This window comes from Leptinotarsa decemlineata, unplaced genomic scaffold, assembly GCF_025532065.1.
Source record: "Leptinotarsa decemlineata unplaced genomic scaffold, Ldec_3_MD MMD2_tig00026294_RagTag_RagTag, whole genome shotgun sequence".
Lineage (NCBI taxonomy): Eukaryota > Metazoa > Arthropoda > Insecta > Coleoptera > Chrysomelidae > Leptinotarsa > Leptinotarsa decemlineata.
The window spans coordinates 11905224-11924921 of NW_027412674.1; the positions used below are offsets into that span (position 1 = coordinate 11905224).

Sequence of the window (19698 nt, forward strand, 5' to 3'; positions counted from 1 at the left end):
CAAACTCTTATCTTGAATAGATTCGCTGAGTAATCTTTTCCGATAAGATCGCGACAATAATACATGACCGAACCTGAAATTGAAGATTTAGTACAGTCGCTTGTCTCTCTATCCGTTTCAAATATGTCCACCGAAATTAATTATACTTTATTTAAAATTTATTCTGACACCATACCTTTGTATGATGGATCTCCAGACACCCTCGAAATTTTTATAAATGCAATTGACAAATTTCATAATAAATATTATAGCGCTGACGATACACTAAATCAGTGTATCTTGAGTATTATTATTGGTAAACTCAGAGATAGAGCACAATTATTGATTGGTGCAAGAACGGAATTAAACACATGGATTTTAATAAGAAATGAATTAAGAAATACATTTGGTGATAGACAAAATTTAGATAACCTTGAACAACAACTTTTTACACTTGTCCCTAATAGAAACGAACACCCCCTCGATTTTGCGAAAAGAATACAAGTACTGAGAAGTAAATTAATCTTTAAAATTAATTCTATTGCCGCTGTAGACCCACAGACTAAAGCGATATATATTCGTCAATATCAATCACAGTCTTTGAAAGTATTTATGAGAAATTTAACTATTAGATTACAAGATAAAGTAATTGTTCAAAAACCAGATAGCCTTGAAGAAGCAATGAATTTAGTTTTGGAAGATGAAAATTTTAGACAAACACAAAATATGGTTTTTCAGAACCGCTCAAGCACTAACTTTCAAAAACAACACCCACCAAAACAAATAAAATCAAATTATAGTAATTTCCCTGTACAAAATTATTCACACTTACAAAATTTTCAACAAACTAACTTTAGAAATCCTACACCTTCTACTAGTCAAATGCCAAATAGACCTTTTAATAATTATCAACAATTTAACCAAAAACCACAATTTCCAAGCCAACCCATAAATATCCAACCTAAACAAGTTCAACATAAATTTTTAACGAATAAACAAGTGTTTGGACCACCCCAAAATGTGTTTAAACCAACAAATAAACCTGATACTAGAATCATTCAACCAATGTCGACTACTTCTAGAAATCCTACGGTTAGTAGATCAAATATGCCTTACCACCCAGCAAATAACCGATCTTTTAGGCAACCCCCAAGACAAACCTTTATAAGTGAAGAACTTTACAACCATAATGATGACAATGAATACGACATGACACTAGGTTACCCCATTAACCAATACCCTGTCGAAGACCAATACCCAATTGAAGACCAACACCCTCCAGATCAATATCAATTAACTGATGAATTAAATGAATATTACTTTACTCCCCAAGAAACGACTGAAATAACTGACTCAAACACTGAATACGAAGACGAAAATTTTTACAAACCGCCTCCGATAAACAAGACGGTATAATAGAACTTTATTCAGGCTCTATAAATGGATTACCTTATATACAAATCCAAAATCCCCCTATTAAACTACTAATTGATACCGGATGTCATACTTCCATGTTAAGACCATCTATTGTAGAAAAATATTATCCAGACAGAATATTTAGAGAACCCTCTCAGTTAAAAACTTCATTAGGTGAAAAAGAAATTCAATATAAAGCTATTATCCCAGCTTTTGAAGAATTTCAAAGCAACTATGAAACGGAATATATTTTATTCCAATTTCATGAATTTTTTGATGGAATTTTAGGTTTAAAAGAACTTAAAAATCTTGACTTAAATATCGATTTTAGCAATCAAATCTTAAGAAATGAAATTGTACAAATCCCTTTCTACTATAGACAGCCTCACGAAACTTCTTTTACTATCGAAATACCACCATATGAAACTTTAATAAAGAAATACCCTGTCGATATCAGTGAAGGAGAAATAATAATTCCAGAGGGATTTATTGATAAACTATACGTACCTGAAACAATAACTTATGCCAAAAATTATCGCGCAACTTTCGAAATTTTTAATAAAACTAATAAAACTATCTCTATAACAATGAATGAACCGTTCCCATCCAACCAAATAAATAAAGAACAATTTGAATTTTATAATATTGAACAAGCCTTACCTGAAAATTATAATAATAATTCCATAACTGATATAACAAGTAAAATTAGGACCGACCATATGAACACGGAAGAAAAAAACGCAATTTTAACAGTTTGCAAAGAATTTTTAGACATATTTCATGATGAGAATACTAAACTTTCTTTCACAAACAAAATAAAACATGAAATTAAAACGACAGACGAAATACCAGTACACACTAAATCCTATCGGTTTCCTCATTGCCATAAAGAAGAAGTAAATAAACAAATAGAAAAAATGTTGAATGACGGAATAATACGACCATCATCATCATCTTGGAGTAGCCCTATTTGGATTGTACCGAAGAAAGCGGACGCCTCAGGAAAGAAAAAATGGAGAATTGTCGTTGATTATAGGAAATTGAACGAAAAAAACGATTGATGACCGATACCCCATTCCTAATATCGAGGACATACTGGATAAACTAGGGAAATGTAACTACTTCACTACCCTAGATTTAACTTCAGGATTTCACCAAATAGAGATGGAAGAAAATTCTATTGACAAAACAGCCTTCAACGTAGAACACGGCCATTACGAATATGTCAGAATGCCGTTTGGATTAAAGAACGCTCCAGCGACGTTTCAACGCGTTATGGATTACGTTTTGAAAGACCTAAGAAACAAAATATGTCTCGTCTATATGGACGATATAATAATTTTTTCGACCTCCCTTCAGGAACACATCTCCAATCTAAAACAAGTCTTTAAAGTATTAAGAGAAGCTAAATTGAAAGTACAATTGGACAAATCGGAATTCTTAAAACAAAATGTAGAATTTTTAGGACATATTGTAACACCCCACGGTATAAAACCCAATCCGAATAAAATAAAAGCAATCCAAAATTTTCCCATACCAACTACTGCTAGAGATATTAAATCATTCCTTGGTTTGCTAGGATATTATAGAAAATTTATTAAAGATTTCGCGCAATTAACAAAACCGCTAACTCAATGTCTAAAAAAAGGAGAGAAAATCCTTCATTCTGCCGAATTCCTAGAAACCTTCGAAAAATGTAAACAAGTTTTAACTAATGAACCTCTTCTTCAACATCCCGATTTTAGTAAACCTTTTATCTTGACAACCGATGCTTCTAACGTAGCAATTGGAGCTGTGTTATCACAAGGCCCTCTAGGTAAAGATAAACCCATCGCGTATGCCTCAAGAACTTTAAATCCCGCAGAACAAAATTATTCAACTATAGAAAAGGAATTATTGGCAATTGTCAATTTTACCAAATACTTTAGACCTTACCTTTTTGGTAGAAAATTTACGATTGTTACCGATCATAAACCACTCCAATGGTTATTCAATTTAAAAGACCCCTCTTCAAAATTAGTAAGATGGCGCCTAAGATTAGAAGAGTATGAATATAACATCATACATAGAAAAGGAAAAAAGAATTCTGTTGCTGATGCCCTATCCAGAATTGAACTACATCCATTAGAAAATTATTCTTTACTAGGAAATTTCGATACGGAAGAAGACCGTTTAGAAGATTTCGCAGAATATTGCGTAGATGAAAACGATAACCCTGAGATTGATGAAATTGCCAAAATAGTGCAAGAAATAGATGAACTCGCCAATGAAGAAGTCGAAAAACATCAATCAAGAGAAGAACCCCAACCCGAAAATTACCACACAGGACATTTTCAACCAGCTAAAGAAAAACAAAAACTCCCAGAGGAAAAGAAGATTAAAATACTTTCAGACATAATAGTCGTACCAGCCCAACAAGAAGAACCGAAAATAAAACACTCAAATGAAACACAACATTCTTCGCAAGAAGACCCAATTTTAGAAATCCCAATATCAGAGCAACCATTAAATAAATTTAAAAATCAAATATTCTTAGTTCAAAGTAACGACATAATTTCACCAAAAGTAAGCATAACAAAACCCTTTGATAAGACACGTTTAAAAATCGTAATATCTACTAGAAACATTGAAAACGATATAGTAAAAATCTTTTTAGAATATTTGAAACCTAATACTGTTTATGGTATAATATTTCAAGAGGAATTAAAGAATGTAATAATTCCGATAATCCAAAAACATTTTAGAAACTCAGCCTTTAAACTTGTTCAAAGTAATATACTATTGAAAGACATTTTGAAGAAAAATGAACAACGAGAAAAAATTAAATACCATCATGAAACAAAAACTACACATAGAGGCATAAATGAAACAAAATTGTCTCTATCAAAAGTATACTATTGGCCTAATATGATTCAAGACATAACAAACTACGTAAATACATGCGTAACATGTCAAAAATCAAAATACGAAAGGCACCCTAATGTCATAAAATTTAACCCAACACCAATTGGAGAATACCCGTTCGAACATATTTATGTTGATGTTCTATCACTTGATAGACTAAAATTCCTAACAATTATTGACAGCTTTTCGCGCTTTGCACAAGCATACCCCATACAACTAAATGCGACAGACATCTTAGATGGTTTATTAAAATTCATATCCCATTACGGTATTCCAAATAAAATAACTTGCGATTCTGGCACAGAATTTAAAAATAACTTGATTGAAGATTTTTGCAAACTTCATAAAATTATGTTGCATTACATTACCCCAAAAAACCCGAACAGTAATAGTCCGGTAGAACGTTTTCATTCTACTCTAATTGAAGAAATACGAACTTTAAAATTAGAATTTCCTAATCGACCAATAACAAAACAAATGTTGTATGCGATTCTAGGATATAATAATACTGTCCATTCCGCAACTAAATTCACACCCTTCCAAATTATTAAAGGTAATGTAGAACACCAGAGCCCTTATGATGTAACGTTAGAAAAGATAACCTCAAACTATATAGAAAAACATTCAAGAAATATGAAAATATTAAAAGAAATAGTAGAACAAAACAATGAAAAAGCCAAGAACCTATCTAAAGTAAATTCCAACAGAAATGATCCCCCAGAAATTGAAATTGATAAAAATACTTTTCTTAAAGAAACTCCTCGAAATAAATTATCGCCCTTATATAAGGAAATTCAACCAAAAAAAGATAGTAACTTCAAAATTGAAACTTCTAAATCAAAATACCATAAAAGTAAGTTAAAGCCACAAAGAAAAATCATTAAGAAACAAATTGTTTCAGATGACAACGTTATACCTTCTACTTCTCGGAATCCTTGCGACGACAGGACAAGACATAATAATGACGAGGATAAATAACCCTATCCTTCCCTTTTCCCTTGGAAAAGCAAGATCCACTACACAAAAACATACGTTTATAAAATACATTGACTTAAAACAATTTGATTCTCCCCTAAACATCTTAAATAATAATACAAAAACAATCGCAGAATTTATCTTGATCAAAGACCCTTTATACCCACAACTACACCACATGTATAATCATCTGAATTATTTGCTAGACAAAATCAAAGTGAAATTAATCAATATTAAACCTCAAGAAAATAATCGATCGAAAAGGGCACTTATTAATATAGTAGGCAGAACAAGTAAATGGCTCTTTGGTACTTTAGATGATGAAGATGCAGAAAAATATAATAAAGCAATTTTCACTTTGGAAAAGAATCAGAACATGCTTCACCATGATTTAGAAAATTACCTAACTATCACAAGAAAATTTATGAATGAAACTACGAATAGCTTACAGCAGATTGTTAAAAACCAACAATTAATTGACGAACAAATAAAAAGTATTGTCTTAAATCTGAATAAGTTCACGCTATTCTTAAGACTTCAAAATTCTCTTGATACAATGATAATAGATTGTCAAATTATATTATCAATACTTAATAACATTGAAGATTCAATTTTATTTGCAGAATTAAACATTATTCATAGCACGATATTACCATTATCTGATATCGAAGAATTATTAAAAATAATGTCAAACCTTTACAAAGGCAGTTTACCAAACTTTAAAAACATTCAGTCGTATAATAAATTACTAAAAATTGAAATTAATTATAAAAATGGAATTATTATATTTGCAATTCATTTTCCGATACTTCTTGAAAATGTTTATGATTACTTCCATTTGTTCCCAATTCCAATACTCAACCAAGCTATCGTTCCTTTAAAACCCTATATAATTCTTAACTCGACTTACCATCATTATGAAGATGAACCCTGTACGAGAATTGAAAATACCTGCATATACCATGTTGACAACCAAATTTCAAAAGAAGATTGTTTACCGAAATTACTAATTGGTAAAACCGATCATCAATGCCAGACGATTCAAATTCAATTAGACCAGGACATAATAGAACCTGTCAACGATGCCTACATGATTATTATTCCCATTGATAAGATCATGATTGAGAAAAATTGTAAGGAGCATGGATACGAAAATATCAGACAACCACAGTTGATCCATATCCCACATAAATGTAACCTCACTGTTAGAGGCGAAGTTTATTCCAACGACGCCACTTCCGTTCAAGGAAACCCTCTACAGTTACCCGAAATAGATACTATCCAGCTACATCCTGAGAATAACCCTATGAAAGTTCCTGAAAGAGTAAACCTCGACGAACTAACCCGACTTCAGGACCTTGCTGAAAAAACCTAATTACATCGACTAGAAGCCTTAGAAGAAGACAGCACTTCTTATACTTTAATGTATATTTGTATATTCATATTTATAATACTTCTTACATATTTTATTTTATATTCCAAATATAAGAACAAATTTAAATGTTTTAAAAGGAAAAATAAACAAGAAAATATTCATTTAGAAAATGTTGATGAAAATAATGTTAATGTATTATTTTCATCTTAGGGATGGAGGAGTTATGTATATAAAACCCTCCTTTATGCTTATTCATCAAATGCTGACTAAGTTATAATAAACTTATAAAAGCTAGCCATCTTGAAAGAAGAGTCAGTTCTGTTAGTACGATTGTCAGAGTAACTTCTGTACAATAAAGTCTGTAAATCTAAATAAAGTCTTTTTAAAAAGTGGTTCCCGTGGCCCGAAACTATAATTTGCCCTACGCTCCGGGGGATATTGAATCCGTTGTGGGGAACGATAAGTGCCGAATTTATTGGAACTATTCGTTCCCCACCCTCAGGCTCATACAAGCTAATAAGCCTGATGTAGTCCTTCTCGATCACCAGAACAAAACGATATTTGTCGTGGAGTTTTCAGCTCCTGGCGAGATGAATATCGTCAGAAAAGAGGAGGAAAAACGGATAAAATATCGAGATTTTCTTTTCGAACTCCGCAGACTCTATCCAGATCGCTCTGTCAAGATGGTTGTTCAGATTATTGGAATTCTTGGTGGAATGATTTCCTCTCTACTCTCAAATCTCAAAATCATACCGGCTTGCCGCACTAAGGCAGAAATCTTAGCCGCACAGATGCAGAAGTCTGTCATTCTTGGCTCACTGCGTTTGCTCAGGGCACATGATTCTCGGACCCAATGATCACTTACCCCACGGTGTGGGGAGTGGTCATTGGTTGATTATGCTGGCGCGCCCTCCCGAATGTATCGGGGCTTCGGGGGATAGGGCCTGACCAGCGCACACTACGGTGAAAAAAAAATAATAATAATCTTTATTGGTTTCAAAGACCTAAAAGATATAAAACAAGTCAAGAGAAATTTTAACATAGATTAGGCATACAATACATGTACTTTAGAATGCTATAAGGAGCAAAGAGAGTTCACTACGAAGATAAGAACTCGTCCATAGTATAATACGAGTTATCCAGTAATGTTTTCAGCGTTTTTCTGAATCTGAAGTAAGATACCTCCTGATCGATTTTTGTCAATAGGTGGTTGTAAACCCTAATTCTATTGGAAATAGGGCCATACAGGCAAATATTTAACTGATTTCACTCTGATACCATCTAACTCAATGAATGCTATTTCTTTCTTCGCAATTTTCTCATAATCATTCTGCTTGTTGTCTGTCTTCTTCTTGAATAATCCTCTTGCTTGTTAGAGTTGTTTTTCTAATTCTGCTTTTAGCGTTAGAGTAGGACCTACTTGCATTAGTTGCAGATGTTCCAGCTATAAGTGTATTTTCGAAGGTGACACATAAATCTCATCGTTTTGAACTATAATGACTCATAGTATCATTTTCTCAAATTCTTGGCGTATTACAGTTTTCTTGGCATGTATGAGTATGCTCTGTAACTATACAGGCTGATTCACGGTGGATGGCACATTAGACGTTTCTGGTGAACCAGACAACGGATCACTTTGAAAATTTAATGGAGGGCATATTCGGACATTCTCTAGCCAACTAAAATATTTTCGATAATGCGGTGTTGCCGCTTCTATTAGAAAGCAGTAGCAACTTTGATTTTTCAAATGGAACACTCTGTATAAAATATTATTTTTGGAATCTCCAACAATTGCCCGACAACTTTTTTTGATATTTCCCTATACCTATCTGTTATCGTTTTCGAAATAAAAATTAATTTCAATTTTTTTCTTCGAAAATCATGACTTCTAAAAATGTCGATATCTTTAAGTTGAGAAGTACTATGATATCGAAATTTGGTTTGGAGTTAGGTGATACTTGGATACTTCCCACACGTCAGCCTAATCTCCGTTACTTCAATACAGGGTGGTAAAAAAATACAGTTCTTTCGTTTGCTTGAAAAAGTTGCTGAAATTTGATTATTTTAAATGGAACATCCTGTATATTATTGAAAATTCGGAAAGCTGCTGAAATTTGCTTTCTTTCTATGTATATCATACCTATACCTAACTAGTCAAGTTTCGGACTTATGAACATTTATTTGTGAAAATGTCCCTTCAGAATTGTATTTCCATTCGGTATTTGGTAAGCAGGCCATGATTACTATTTGACAGTAGCGTTGTGACATTCTCCTAATAATATCGACATTTTCGTCACTTCAGAAGTTGCAAATACCTTCAAAACGATGGAACAAAACCATTCAAACGAAGTTCTTATGAATTTGTTTATTATTTTTGGACAGTGTGACAAAATTATCAGCAGAACATGTAGAAAGTTCAATGAAATGTATCCGAATCTACCGCCAATGAACCTCAAGAAATTTATACGAATTCAGAACAATTTCAATATGTTTGGATAAACTTTAAAAAAGCACCAAGAAACTTGAAATTGGAAATATTGATATGAATAATTATAAAAAAGTAAAACAATCATGTAGAATATTTCAAAATATGTTCGAATCGCTGGCCGTTCACTTCCAAGCACTTTAAAATGCGGGTGTTGACTGCTTTCGTGGTGGCAGATCTGATTTCATTGGGATCCAAATCTTCAAATGTTTGGGCAATCCTTTCTAACAATTCATCTCTCGAACGCACGGGTATTTTGTAAACTTTTTCTTCAAACATTCCCCACAAATAAAAATCTAATGGATTAAGATCGGGTGATCTCGCTGGCCAATTCCATGGTCCCAAGCGCCTCATCCACCGATCGTCAAATAGTCTATCCAGTTCTGCGCTCACTTCTCTTGTGCAATGTGCAGGAGCTCCGTCTAGTTGGTACCAACAGTTTCGATAATCTTCGAGTGGCAGATTATCCACGAAACTGTCTACAGTATTCTCCAAAATATTCAGGTAGCTTCTGGATGTTAATGACTCCTCGTATATCACGTACCTCAATTTGTTGTCCATCAACATGCAGAAGACATTAAAACTAAATTTTTCTTGAAATCCGGCTTCTTTTGTGACGTGAGGATTTTCACTGGACCAATAATGACGATTTTTTCTATTGAAAATCCCTTCTCTCGAAAATTAGGTGAATACCTAGCAGTTAGGAAGTTCTGAAACTATTTCCAACATTCAATTCATATACATGGAGATGATCACTTGGTGACGAAAAACGTGTCGAGGTGTTAAAATAACGGTTTGGTGTTCGATTCTAAGACACTTTTTCATTTGAGTCGGATCTTTCCTACACTGATGAGAGGTGATACCTCCAGCAGGTGGTCCTGCTGCTAGATGAATGAGAAACATCTGCGAGACAAACCTCTGTGGGGTATCTTGCATGAATGTCTGTCGGATATGACCCAATATCCAACGTGGTGTTAGCCGGGGAAGTAGTTATTTTTCGGCAGGCATTTACCAGAACACTAGGATGTCGGTAGTTCGAGAGAACATTTCGAAATTTCATTTTGAAATATTATTTTTCTTCTACTTATGTATCTCGTCGATACAGTCTGCAGACATGTTTTGAAATTTATTTCAGACGCATTGGTAACTTAATTTTCTTATGTAAATAGATGTCCTGAAATAAATGCGCTGGTAAAACATTCTACCTATTTGGGTTTTGCGAGTTTCTTTCTATATTTTCATATGGTGAACGAATTTCATCTTTTACCGCGATACAAGATGATAATTTAAAACATAATAAAAGTTTTCTATTCCGCCGTGACATTAACTTTTTCAGATTGAGTTTTATATTTTCCTATCTCAGACGGAAATTGGTTCTCTGGAAAATAAACTGAATATAATATAGTGGGATAATTCATTTTAACGGAGATTTTTAGAAGCGGAAAAAACAGATACGGAAATTTTGTTTCTATATTTAATCAGTAATTCGAGTCTCCATGGACACCGAAAATTATGATCCAGGACCTCTAGCAACTTTTTGAAAAATTTCAAGAGGGGCTCGAAAAAATTGTAAAAGTTATAAAAAATTCAGTAAAAAAAAGGGGGTTTAATTTTTTGCAAATATCTCGGAAAATATTAAAGATATCCGAAATTTGAAAAAAGATCCTTAAAGAGGAGGAAATTTCCGACCTCCCGGAACTCTATCAATATTTATAATTTAAATTCAGAGGCAAAAATGGCGCTAAAAGCGGGTGCTGCGCGTCCCGCATGCGCTGTCAGATACGGACCTCGGAACAATAAAATTATTTTAACCCATTGAATACCATTATTAAGAAAAAAAAATCACATACTTTCTAGACACTTGAATGAACAATAATCCATTGAGAAAAAATTTTGCCCGGGATCATTTTATTAGATATACTTTAGTTAATTAACTAATTTCTACAAGTTTCAAATTTAAAATCCTGATAATTTTCAAATTAAAAACCTTAAATTTTGTTCACTTCTTGGAACTTTTCTTGAAAGCCTTCAAAAAAGATTCCCGTTGGAAAAATTGGGAAATTTTGATTTCCCACTTTGTTATTAATAATCAAAGACGTTAAAGTTAAAAATAAAAAAAAAGTTGAAAATTCAATTGAAGCAATGAAAAAAATGTTTTTCTCAATATTCAAATTTATTCATATTTATTCATATTTTTATTATTTAAAGTCACATAAAAATGATTTTTCATAATTTTCAGTTCTATATTTCAAATAAATTGTTATAAACAAATGTATGGTCTATAAGATACTTGAAATTTTTTTGGGAGATTTTTATCAGTGATGAACATTACGATTTAAAAAAAAAATCGTTTCTTAAAAATTATTTTATTGCTTAAAAACGCATTTATTAACTTTTTTTGCTACTAAATATGAATAATAATGAACAATTTTATTTCAAATCATAATTTCTATTACTCTTTGATTTTCTCAAAAATTTTTTTTTAATTTATATTTTCTTTATTCATTTAAAAAACAATTTGTTTTGAACAAATAAATTTTTACTGTATATTTCTTTCAAAAACTATCAAAAAAAACAACCATATGTCAGTTTTTGTGTAAAAAAATTGTTCTCTGATTTTTACGAGTTTTTCAATATTTTTTTATTTCAACACAAAAAGTGACGCATGGTTGTTTTTTGGTAGCATTTAACAAATATATCGTGAAAATTAATTCGTTCAAAACAAATTGTTTAAATAAATAAAGAAAATATGAATTGAAAAAAGTTTTTATTCAGAATATCAAAGAGAAATAGAAATTATGATTTTAAAAAAATCTTTCCTCAATATTCATATTCAGTAGCAAAAAATATTGCTATTAAAAATGCGTTTTTAAACAATAAAAATTTTTTTTCAAGAAACGTTTTCGTTTTTAAAAGTTATAATATTCATCACTGATTAAAATATATGAAAAATTCAAATGTCTCAGAAACAATACATTTGTTCATAACAACTTCTTAAACTTTCAAAACTTTTTGAAGTGTGCGAAAAATCATTTTTATGTAACTTCAAATAACGAGAATACGAATATTAAAAAAAATGTTTTTCATTGCTTCAGTTGAATTTTTTACTTTTCAACGTCTTTGTGGAAAGTGGAAAATCATTTTTTTTTAATTTTTCCAACGGAAATCTTTTTTGAAAACCAAATACATATAGTGAAAAAGTGTTATAACAAAGTATGCTGAATCAAAATGGTTTCAAAGTCTATTGCCCTCCATAAAATGCAATAGATGTAAAATGAAATTCAGATCATACAGGTACAATAGGTATCGAAAAAAAACATAATTTGCTCACCTCATTCGAGTCGCATCGACCCCAGCATGCCCAGACAGAAACTTTGTCCCAGCACTGCTTTCCATTTTCATCTTGTTGGGTCACCAGGTAAGTGTACAGCTTGCGATGACAACTGAGGGTTTTCGCTGCATTTGCGAGTGGTTGTTCACCTTCTAAAACGCTATCTGCATTGATGATGACTCCTCTAGCACTGTTAAGAGTCACTGCTAAGCATAGCAGGATTGTGATCATCATTGAAGTCTGCTGGAAAAAAATCAATTGTTCTTCATCTAGAAAAAAGTACAAGTCCTCTGCATAATAAAATTTCTAATTTTCTCAGTATTTTGTTCTCTTGCACTTGAATCTCACAGATAACTTTAGTCAGCAGGATTTATCGTATACCGTGCACTTGTGGGAAGGTATACTTCGGAACCACCAAAAGAGTCATGGGAAGGAGTATGAAAGAAACTGCATACTAGGCCAAACAGAAAAGTCAGCTGTGGCAAAGCACTCATTGAAGAAAAACACTGGATTCTATTTGGAAATACGGAACTCATTGCACCGACTAGGGATACCATAGTCGACTGGTAGGGGAGGCAATGGAAATCCACAAACACAGGAAAAATTTCAATAGAAAAATAAGAAGCTGTGAAACTCTAATCTTAAACTTTTTGGAATTTCGAGAGTAGCAAATAGCATGACGGCAGGTAGAAAAGTGTCAACGAACCTTATTGACAGTTTACCAAATCCAGGTACAGGTATCATTACACCAGACTACCTGAATCAACATGAACACGTTTTCTTTCTCAAGAACAGAACACAAGCACTACACAAACATCCTTGAGGCGCTCTGAGATCGATGCCAGTGCGAAAGTAGCGATTCACATTGGATTTGAATTGCTGGAGATTGAATTCATTTGGAAAAACGTTTTCAGCAAGTTTATTCTAGATGATATTGTTAAAACATAAAATTTTTAGGACTATACAGTGATGAAAGTCTCTGTTAGAATAGATATTCGATTAAAATATCTCAAATGTATATATTTCTGTTTGGTATATTCAAATCTACAATATTTAATTTCAATTTGGGGAACAGCTAATTCATCAATAATAAATTCTCCCAAGAGACTGCAAAATAAAATAATGAAATGTATATTCAAATTAACATATCTTGAACCTACGTCGAATTTATATATACCACGTGATGTTTTAGATATTCAGTCTATTTTTCAATTGAAAATTTGTTGTTTCATTCATTCTGTTATAAAAAAATCACAAACATTCGAATTTGGAATTCAGTCAGATAAATACCATCCATGACTATAATACAAGACAAGCAGAAAAATTACTAGTTGAGTCATATCGCTCAAAATTTGGGGAGAAATCAATATTTCATTTAGGAGTTAAAATATATAATAATCTTCCAGAGAAACTAAAAATGAATCGAAAAACAAAATTCAAATCGGAATTGAAAAAGTTTCTGCTTTCTTCCTCCAATTGATATTCTGATCTCCATATTATATTTTTTTGTTTTTAATCACCATTATAATTCAAAAATGTATATATTTATATATGTATGTGTGTATATGTAAATATGTATGTATATATGTATATTTGTGTTTGTATTTATGTATTTATGTGCTGTTAACTGATATTTAAAAATGACCTATATACCTTAAGGTTTGTTACTTACTTCGGACCGATACTTGTCAATCAAGTTTCCATTGAACTAAGAAATATAAAAAATATTAATGAACGCAAGAAAACAATTAGATACTTCGTTGATCACAACTTTGATTTCTTAAAAGAAATATTTGAAGTAACTCACTGAATAATGCCTGAAAGATTTTTTCATCTCTTCGCCTGATTGTCTGGTCCAATCCTTCTGCGGGTTGATCATTGCTTTCTATAATTTTTTTTAATTATACATTTTTATTTCTTACTGAATGGAATGAATTGTTTTTTTTCTCACTTACATTCATGGTTGTGTTCAGATTTGGGAAAATACGCAACACAAACTTTGCTTAGGCGTGAAATATACAAACATCTCATTATATTTGCTGAAATGACAATCAGACGTTTAATTCACGCTTGCATTGACTTCAATCATGGATAACTAGCAAGGATTGATTCTTTCCAGATGAATATCCGTTTTTCCCGTTTCTAGATTGAAATTCGGGAATAAAGCATACCCACCTTATAATTTTCGTTGACCCTTTATATATTCCAGCATAAATGAAAACGGTGAATTGGAAGTAATTGGCCTCTGCCAGATATAATTTGAATATTATTCCCTCACAGGCGATTCAGTTGAATAAACGTGGATTAAAAATTGTTACTGTGCCTCAACATTCAAAAGTATGTTCATCATCATTACCATTTTATAAATAATGCAGTAGTAATGCAGTATAGAATAGAATATTTATTTAACTATGTTATATACAAAAGTACATTTATAGCAAGCCATACATAAAGATATATTGAAAAAATATTAATTTCAATATTAAATTTTACAAAAAGGATTTGTAAAATCAGCCAAGACTGTTATCAATAATTATTCCCAATAATTTAACGTTATTGTCCTCCATGAGAGGACAATAACGTTAAAGCTAAGTATTATTTCTTAATAATTTTTTATAGGCAAAATTGTTAAATACGACAAGTTACTGATAAATAGAAGATTTTTCTTTGTGAAAAATACTTTGATTTTTACGCAGTAACTTATCGGGGAAAACTATAAAGTTTGGCCTTCTACACTTGTATAAAGTTCTCCATTATAATTTTTATATTTTTTTCAGATTGTGGAAGGTAACAATTATAAAAAAAAGGTCGATAAAAAAAGTATTCAGTACTTCTTGAGATGTAACTGGTGGAAAAAAAATGACTTAGAGGGGGCCGGAAATTTTTTGAATTGAAGTAATTCAGAGTCTGATATTTGCGGTGAAGAGTTTATTATATTCTCCGCTATTCCTATAAAAAAGTTATTGAAATCATCTGGGATTATATCCATATCTAATTGGTGAGTCTATTTTTGTTCCTCTCATATAGTTCACAACTCGCCAACAGGCTTTTGATTTGTTATCCGAGGAAGCGATAAATCGATCATTTGCACTCTTTTTGACATATATCAATTGTTTCTTATTGTCAGATTTCAGATTTTTATAGATATTCCAATGATGATTATCTTTGCTAATATTACAAATGGATTTTATCTCAGTTAGTTTTTTCTCATTTCTTTCAGCGAGTTGTTATACCACGATACTGGAGGTTTATCGTTTTCGGTAATTTTTTTCAAGGGAAATATGTTTTCAAAGTTTGCCGAGTAATACTCAACTATAAAATTTGCAAGGAAATTTACGTCCCTGTTTTTAAAATAAATAGTCCAATCTATTATTGATGAGTTCTTTCTTAGTTTCGTGATCCCTTTGTCTGTGATACATCTCTGTAGTCTTTCCGGTGTATTCAGGTATACAAAATACTGACCTGAATGGTCTAACAGGCAAGGTTCTATGATCCCAGATTCATAACACTGGTGATCAACATTTGTTAAGACATTGTCAATGGATTTTGCCTAATGTGATGTAATACTATTGTAAAACCAATAATGATTGAGAGTAAAGCGCGTTGTCATATCTAAATTTTACGATACCAGTTTATAGCAGAATCAGAATATAATAAGCAATAGAGTTGTAGGTTGTGGCAAATTATAGATAATACACAATACTAGTACGATTAAAAGATATTATTTATGACAAAAATCAGTAATGAGCTTGTAATGAGTAATACTTATACATTTCCTGATTACTGATCAGTTAAAATTCATTATTTTCTGTATAGAGTTAGATATTTATTACAACTAGTGGCAATGCTGTACGCAACGATATTTCTGTCTTTGTCACTTTACCGTAACTTCCATCTCATCGTTGCAGTCCTCATTAATGTACTTGCAGCCATGAGCGTATCATTGGTTTGTGAATTATACAGCGTGAATTGTACGTTTTACAGTTAAGTTAGTCAGCAATCGACGTGTTGTGATAACAATTGGTGAAAATAATAGTGCTAATAAGTGTTTAAGCGTTACATAATTATTTTTCTACACCGTTCTCAAACTACTCAAAAAATGGGAGACATGGTCGGGCCTTCCACGTCGAAAAAGGTAAAACGGTTGGAGTCTCGGTCAGTAAGAGAAAAATAAATTGTACTGCGAGTATTTCACTGTCTTGAAAGAGATCATGAGCCACCAAAAGATGACTTTGTGCATATGTGCTGTAATTCTACGTGTGTACCTCCGAATAACCAACCGGGCATTTCTACATCATTAAGTTCCACAATTACAAAAGATAAATTAGTTGATATGTGCTCTGATTATACCGGTGTACCAAAATCATCGATTTACAAAATACTAAGAGAAGCAGAAATTCATGGGGACGTACAAACGCCAAAAACTAGTAGCGGACGAAAAAAAATCACAGTTGATGAAGAAGCCAAAACCAGTATACGCATAACTATTCATAGTTTCTTTTTCAGAAATGAGCTGCCCACACTACAAACAGTTCTGGAGGCACTTAGCGATCATGAATTGGTCCCAAAAATGGGTAAAGAAACTTTTAGGAAACTTGTACACGAAATTAAATTTACCTACGGAAAAGTTGACAGGAAAAGCATTCTCATTGAACGTCAAGAAACAATAGCATGGAGAAGAAACTATCTAAGAAAAATTGACGAATTTTGGAAGCTCAAAAAAAAATTGTACTTCATGGACGAGACATGGGTTAACCAAGGACATACGGTCAAAAAAGTATGGCAGGATGGTAATATAACAAGTGCACGACAAGCCTTTATTGAAGGTTTGTCAGTTGGGTTAAAACAGCCATCTGGAAAAGGTAGTCGTCTGATAGTTACGCATATAGGAAGCGACAGTGGATTTTTACCAAATGGTGAATTGATATTTAAATCTAAGAAAACAGGCGACTATCATGAAGAGATGAATGCGGAGGTGTTTGAAAAATGGTTTGAAGGCATCATTCAACTTGTGGAACCTGGGTCTGTCATCGTCATGGACAATGACCCATACCATAGTCGACATTTAGAACCATTACCGAAACAATCATGAAAAAAAGCAGCAATTCAAAAATGGTTAATTAATAAGAACATCCAATTTAACAAAAATAGTTCAAAGGCAGAACTACTTCAGCTAACAAAATTACACACAGACAAATATAAAAAATTCGCGGTGGATGAAATGGTGTAAAGACGTGGAATTACAGTTTTGAGGTTACCACCATACCACTGCGAATTAAACCCAATAGAATTAATCTGGGCGCAAGTAAAAGGATATGTGGCACGAGAAAACAGAACATTTAAATTAGTGGACGTGCAACATCACCTACAAGAAGCTATTCGAACTGTTTCTGCAGAAGACTGGAAGAAATGCATGCAGCATGTTTTAAAAGAGGAGCAAAAAAATGTGGGACGTAGACAACCGTATTGAACACAATATTGAACCAATCATAATTCACTTTGATGATAGCGGTAGCAACAGTGACGAATCTGAGGTTGAAGATTAGACGAAAATTTGTACATTTATATTTATATTATATTCTATTATCAAAAATTTGTAATTTGTATTTTCTTGTACCCCTGATGATGAGTTTAAGTTACTCGAAAGCTTGAGAATAGTTATAAAGAGTTCACTTATCAATTGCTGCAACCCAATAGTGAAAAAAAGTTATATATATATATATATATATATATATATATATATATATATATATATATATATTGTGTTTTTTATTAATATTGTTAATTTATTTGATACCTACTATAATTACCACGATTATTACTCCGTTTTCATGAGGCCCACCTAATGACTACAACGATTAGGTAAATTACGATATTGCAAAGTTTTAATGAAATAAATAAAAAATGTGTATGAATATTTTAAATAATTTTACTAAGAATTTTTCTTTCATTCTAAACCCTCTCAAAAATTAATAAGCACGCCCCCGATTTGCTGTCAACTGGGCTTACTTCTACTCTCAATCATTATTGGTTTTAGTATAGTGGGTTCACTGATGGTTGTTGTTATTCTAAAAGAATTGAGCAACATATCCAATTCTAGTAAATCTCTATTGTCCTCGGCGAACTCTATATTGAAATCACCTAAAATAACAACCCTTTTATCTGACAGCGCAAAATCATTTAGTAGGTGCTCTAAATTGATAAGGAAAATATCTTCATTGACTGAGGGCGATCTGTAGAGAGTAACAACAATATGAAGGGGTCAGTGGCAAGACTATGGAATCTCATCAAAGATATCAAGCTAGACAATGAGTTCTAACAACCAAGGAGCATCACAATAGATATGAAAAGGTCGAAATGAATCAGGCCATGGGCTACCTCCCCGACAATCTAATCTAATCTAAGCACAACATAAGAGAGGAATAATAAAACCTTGGCACAGGCCTTAAAGATTTTCCTGTGGTGCTTGTGTTTTGTTCTTAAAAAAATGTTGAAAGTTCTCGGGATTCCCACTTTCGGAAATCTGAAAAAATAAAACCGTGATGGAGAACTTGTTACAGGTGTAGGATGGGAGAATTACATTCCATGTATTTTTCACAAAGAAAAATGCGCTATGTATCACAAACGTGTCGTATTTCATAATTTTGACTATCAAAAAAAACTAGAATTTGTGGAATTAGCCGCGGTGGTAGTGCGCCCGACTCACGATCGGAAGACCGTGGGTTCGATTCCTGCCTCGACCAGATATTTTTCTCGAGAGAATGTATCTGGTTGAAGCTGGGATGATTCTGCAACTGTGTTAGGAATCACACGTTGAAATGTAAGACCTCGTTAGTCCTTAGCTCGTACAAGTTTCTCAACTTCTGTGAGTTGTCGTTCGTATGGGGGCCACCATACAGATTTTTTTTAAACTTATCTAACGTTTCGAAGGACAAAATCTGCCTCTAAAACCAAAAAATGCAACTGACGGTCATTGCGCCGTTAGGTTAGGTTAGATCCAAAGTGAGTAGGTCTATTCAACCTTCCACCGCAACTCGCAAGGGTTTATTGTGGCTCACACCTATTCTCACACGACCAAATAAACCCAGCTTCTCAATGAAGTCGATTAGCTTGTATGATAAGTGGTCTTTCAGGTCAAATGATAAGAGTTCGGCTCTGCAGAACTCTAAAAACCGGATTCGCTCCCCAGCGGGGCAGACGCAAAGTATGTGCTCTGCTGTTTCATCATTTTCC

General features: G+C 32.6%; 1 protein-coding gene across 2 annotated transcripts in view; it reads right to left on the reverse strand.

The window, feature by feature from the left end:
• Positions 1 to 19698, reverse strand: part of Gpb5 (Glycoprotein hormone beta 5) — a 32157-nt gene that overhangs the window by 2758 nt on the left and 9701 nt on the right. Inside the window, exon 2 of one of the 2 annotated variants that reach the window (XM_074180429.1) lies at positions 12466 to 12705. In XM_074180429.1, coding sequence (XP_074036530.1) covers positions 12466 to 12699 — 234 coding nt within the window. In that variant the 5' untranslated portion in view covers positions 12700 to 12705. Of the gene's footprint in view, positions 1 to 12465; positions 12709 to 19698 lie in introns of both variants that reach the window. The other variant, XM_074180428.1, reaches the window with a different exon arrangement.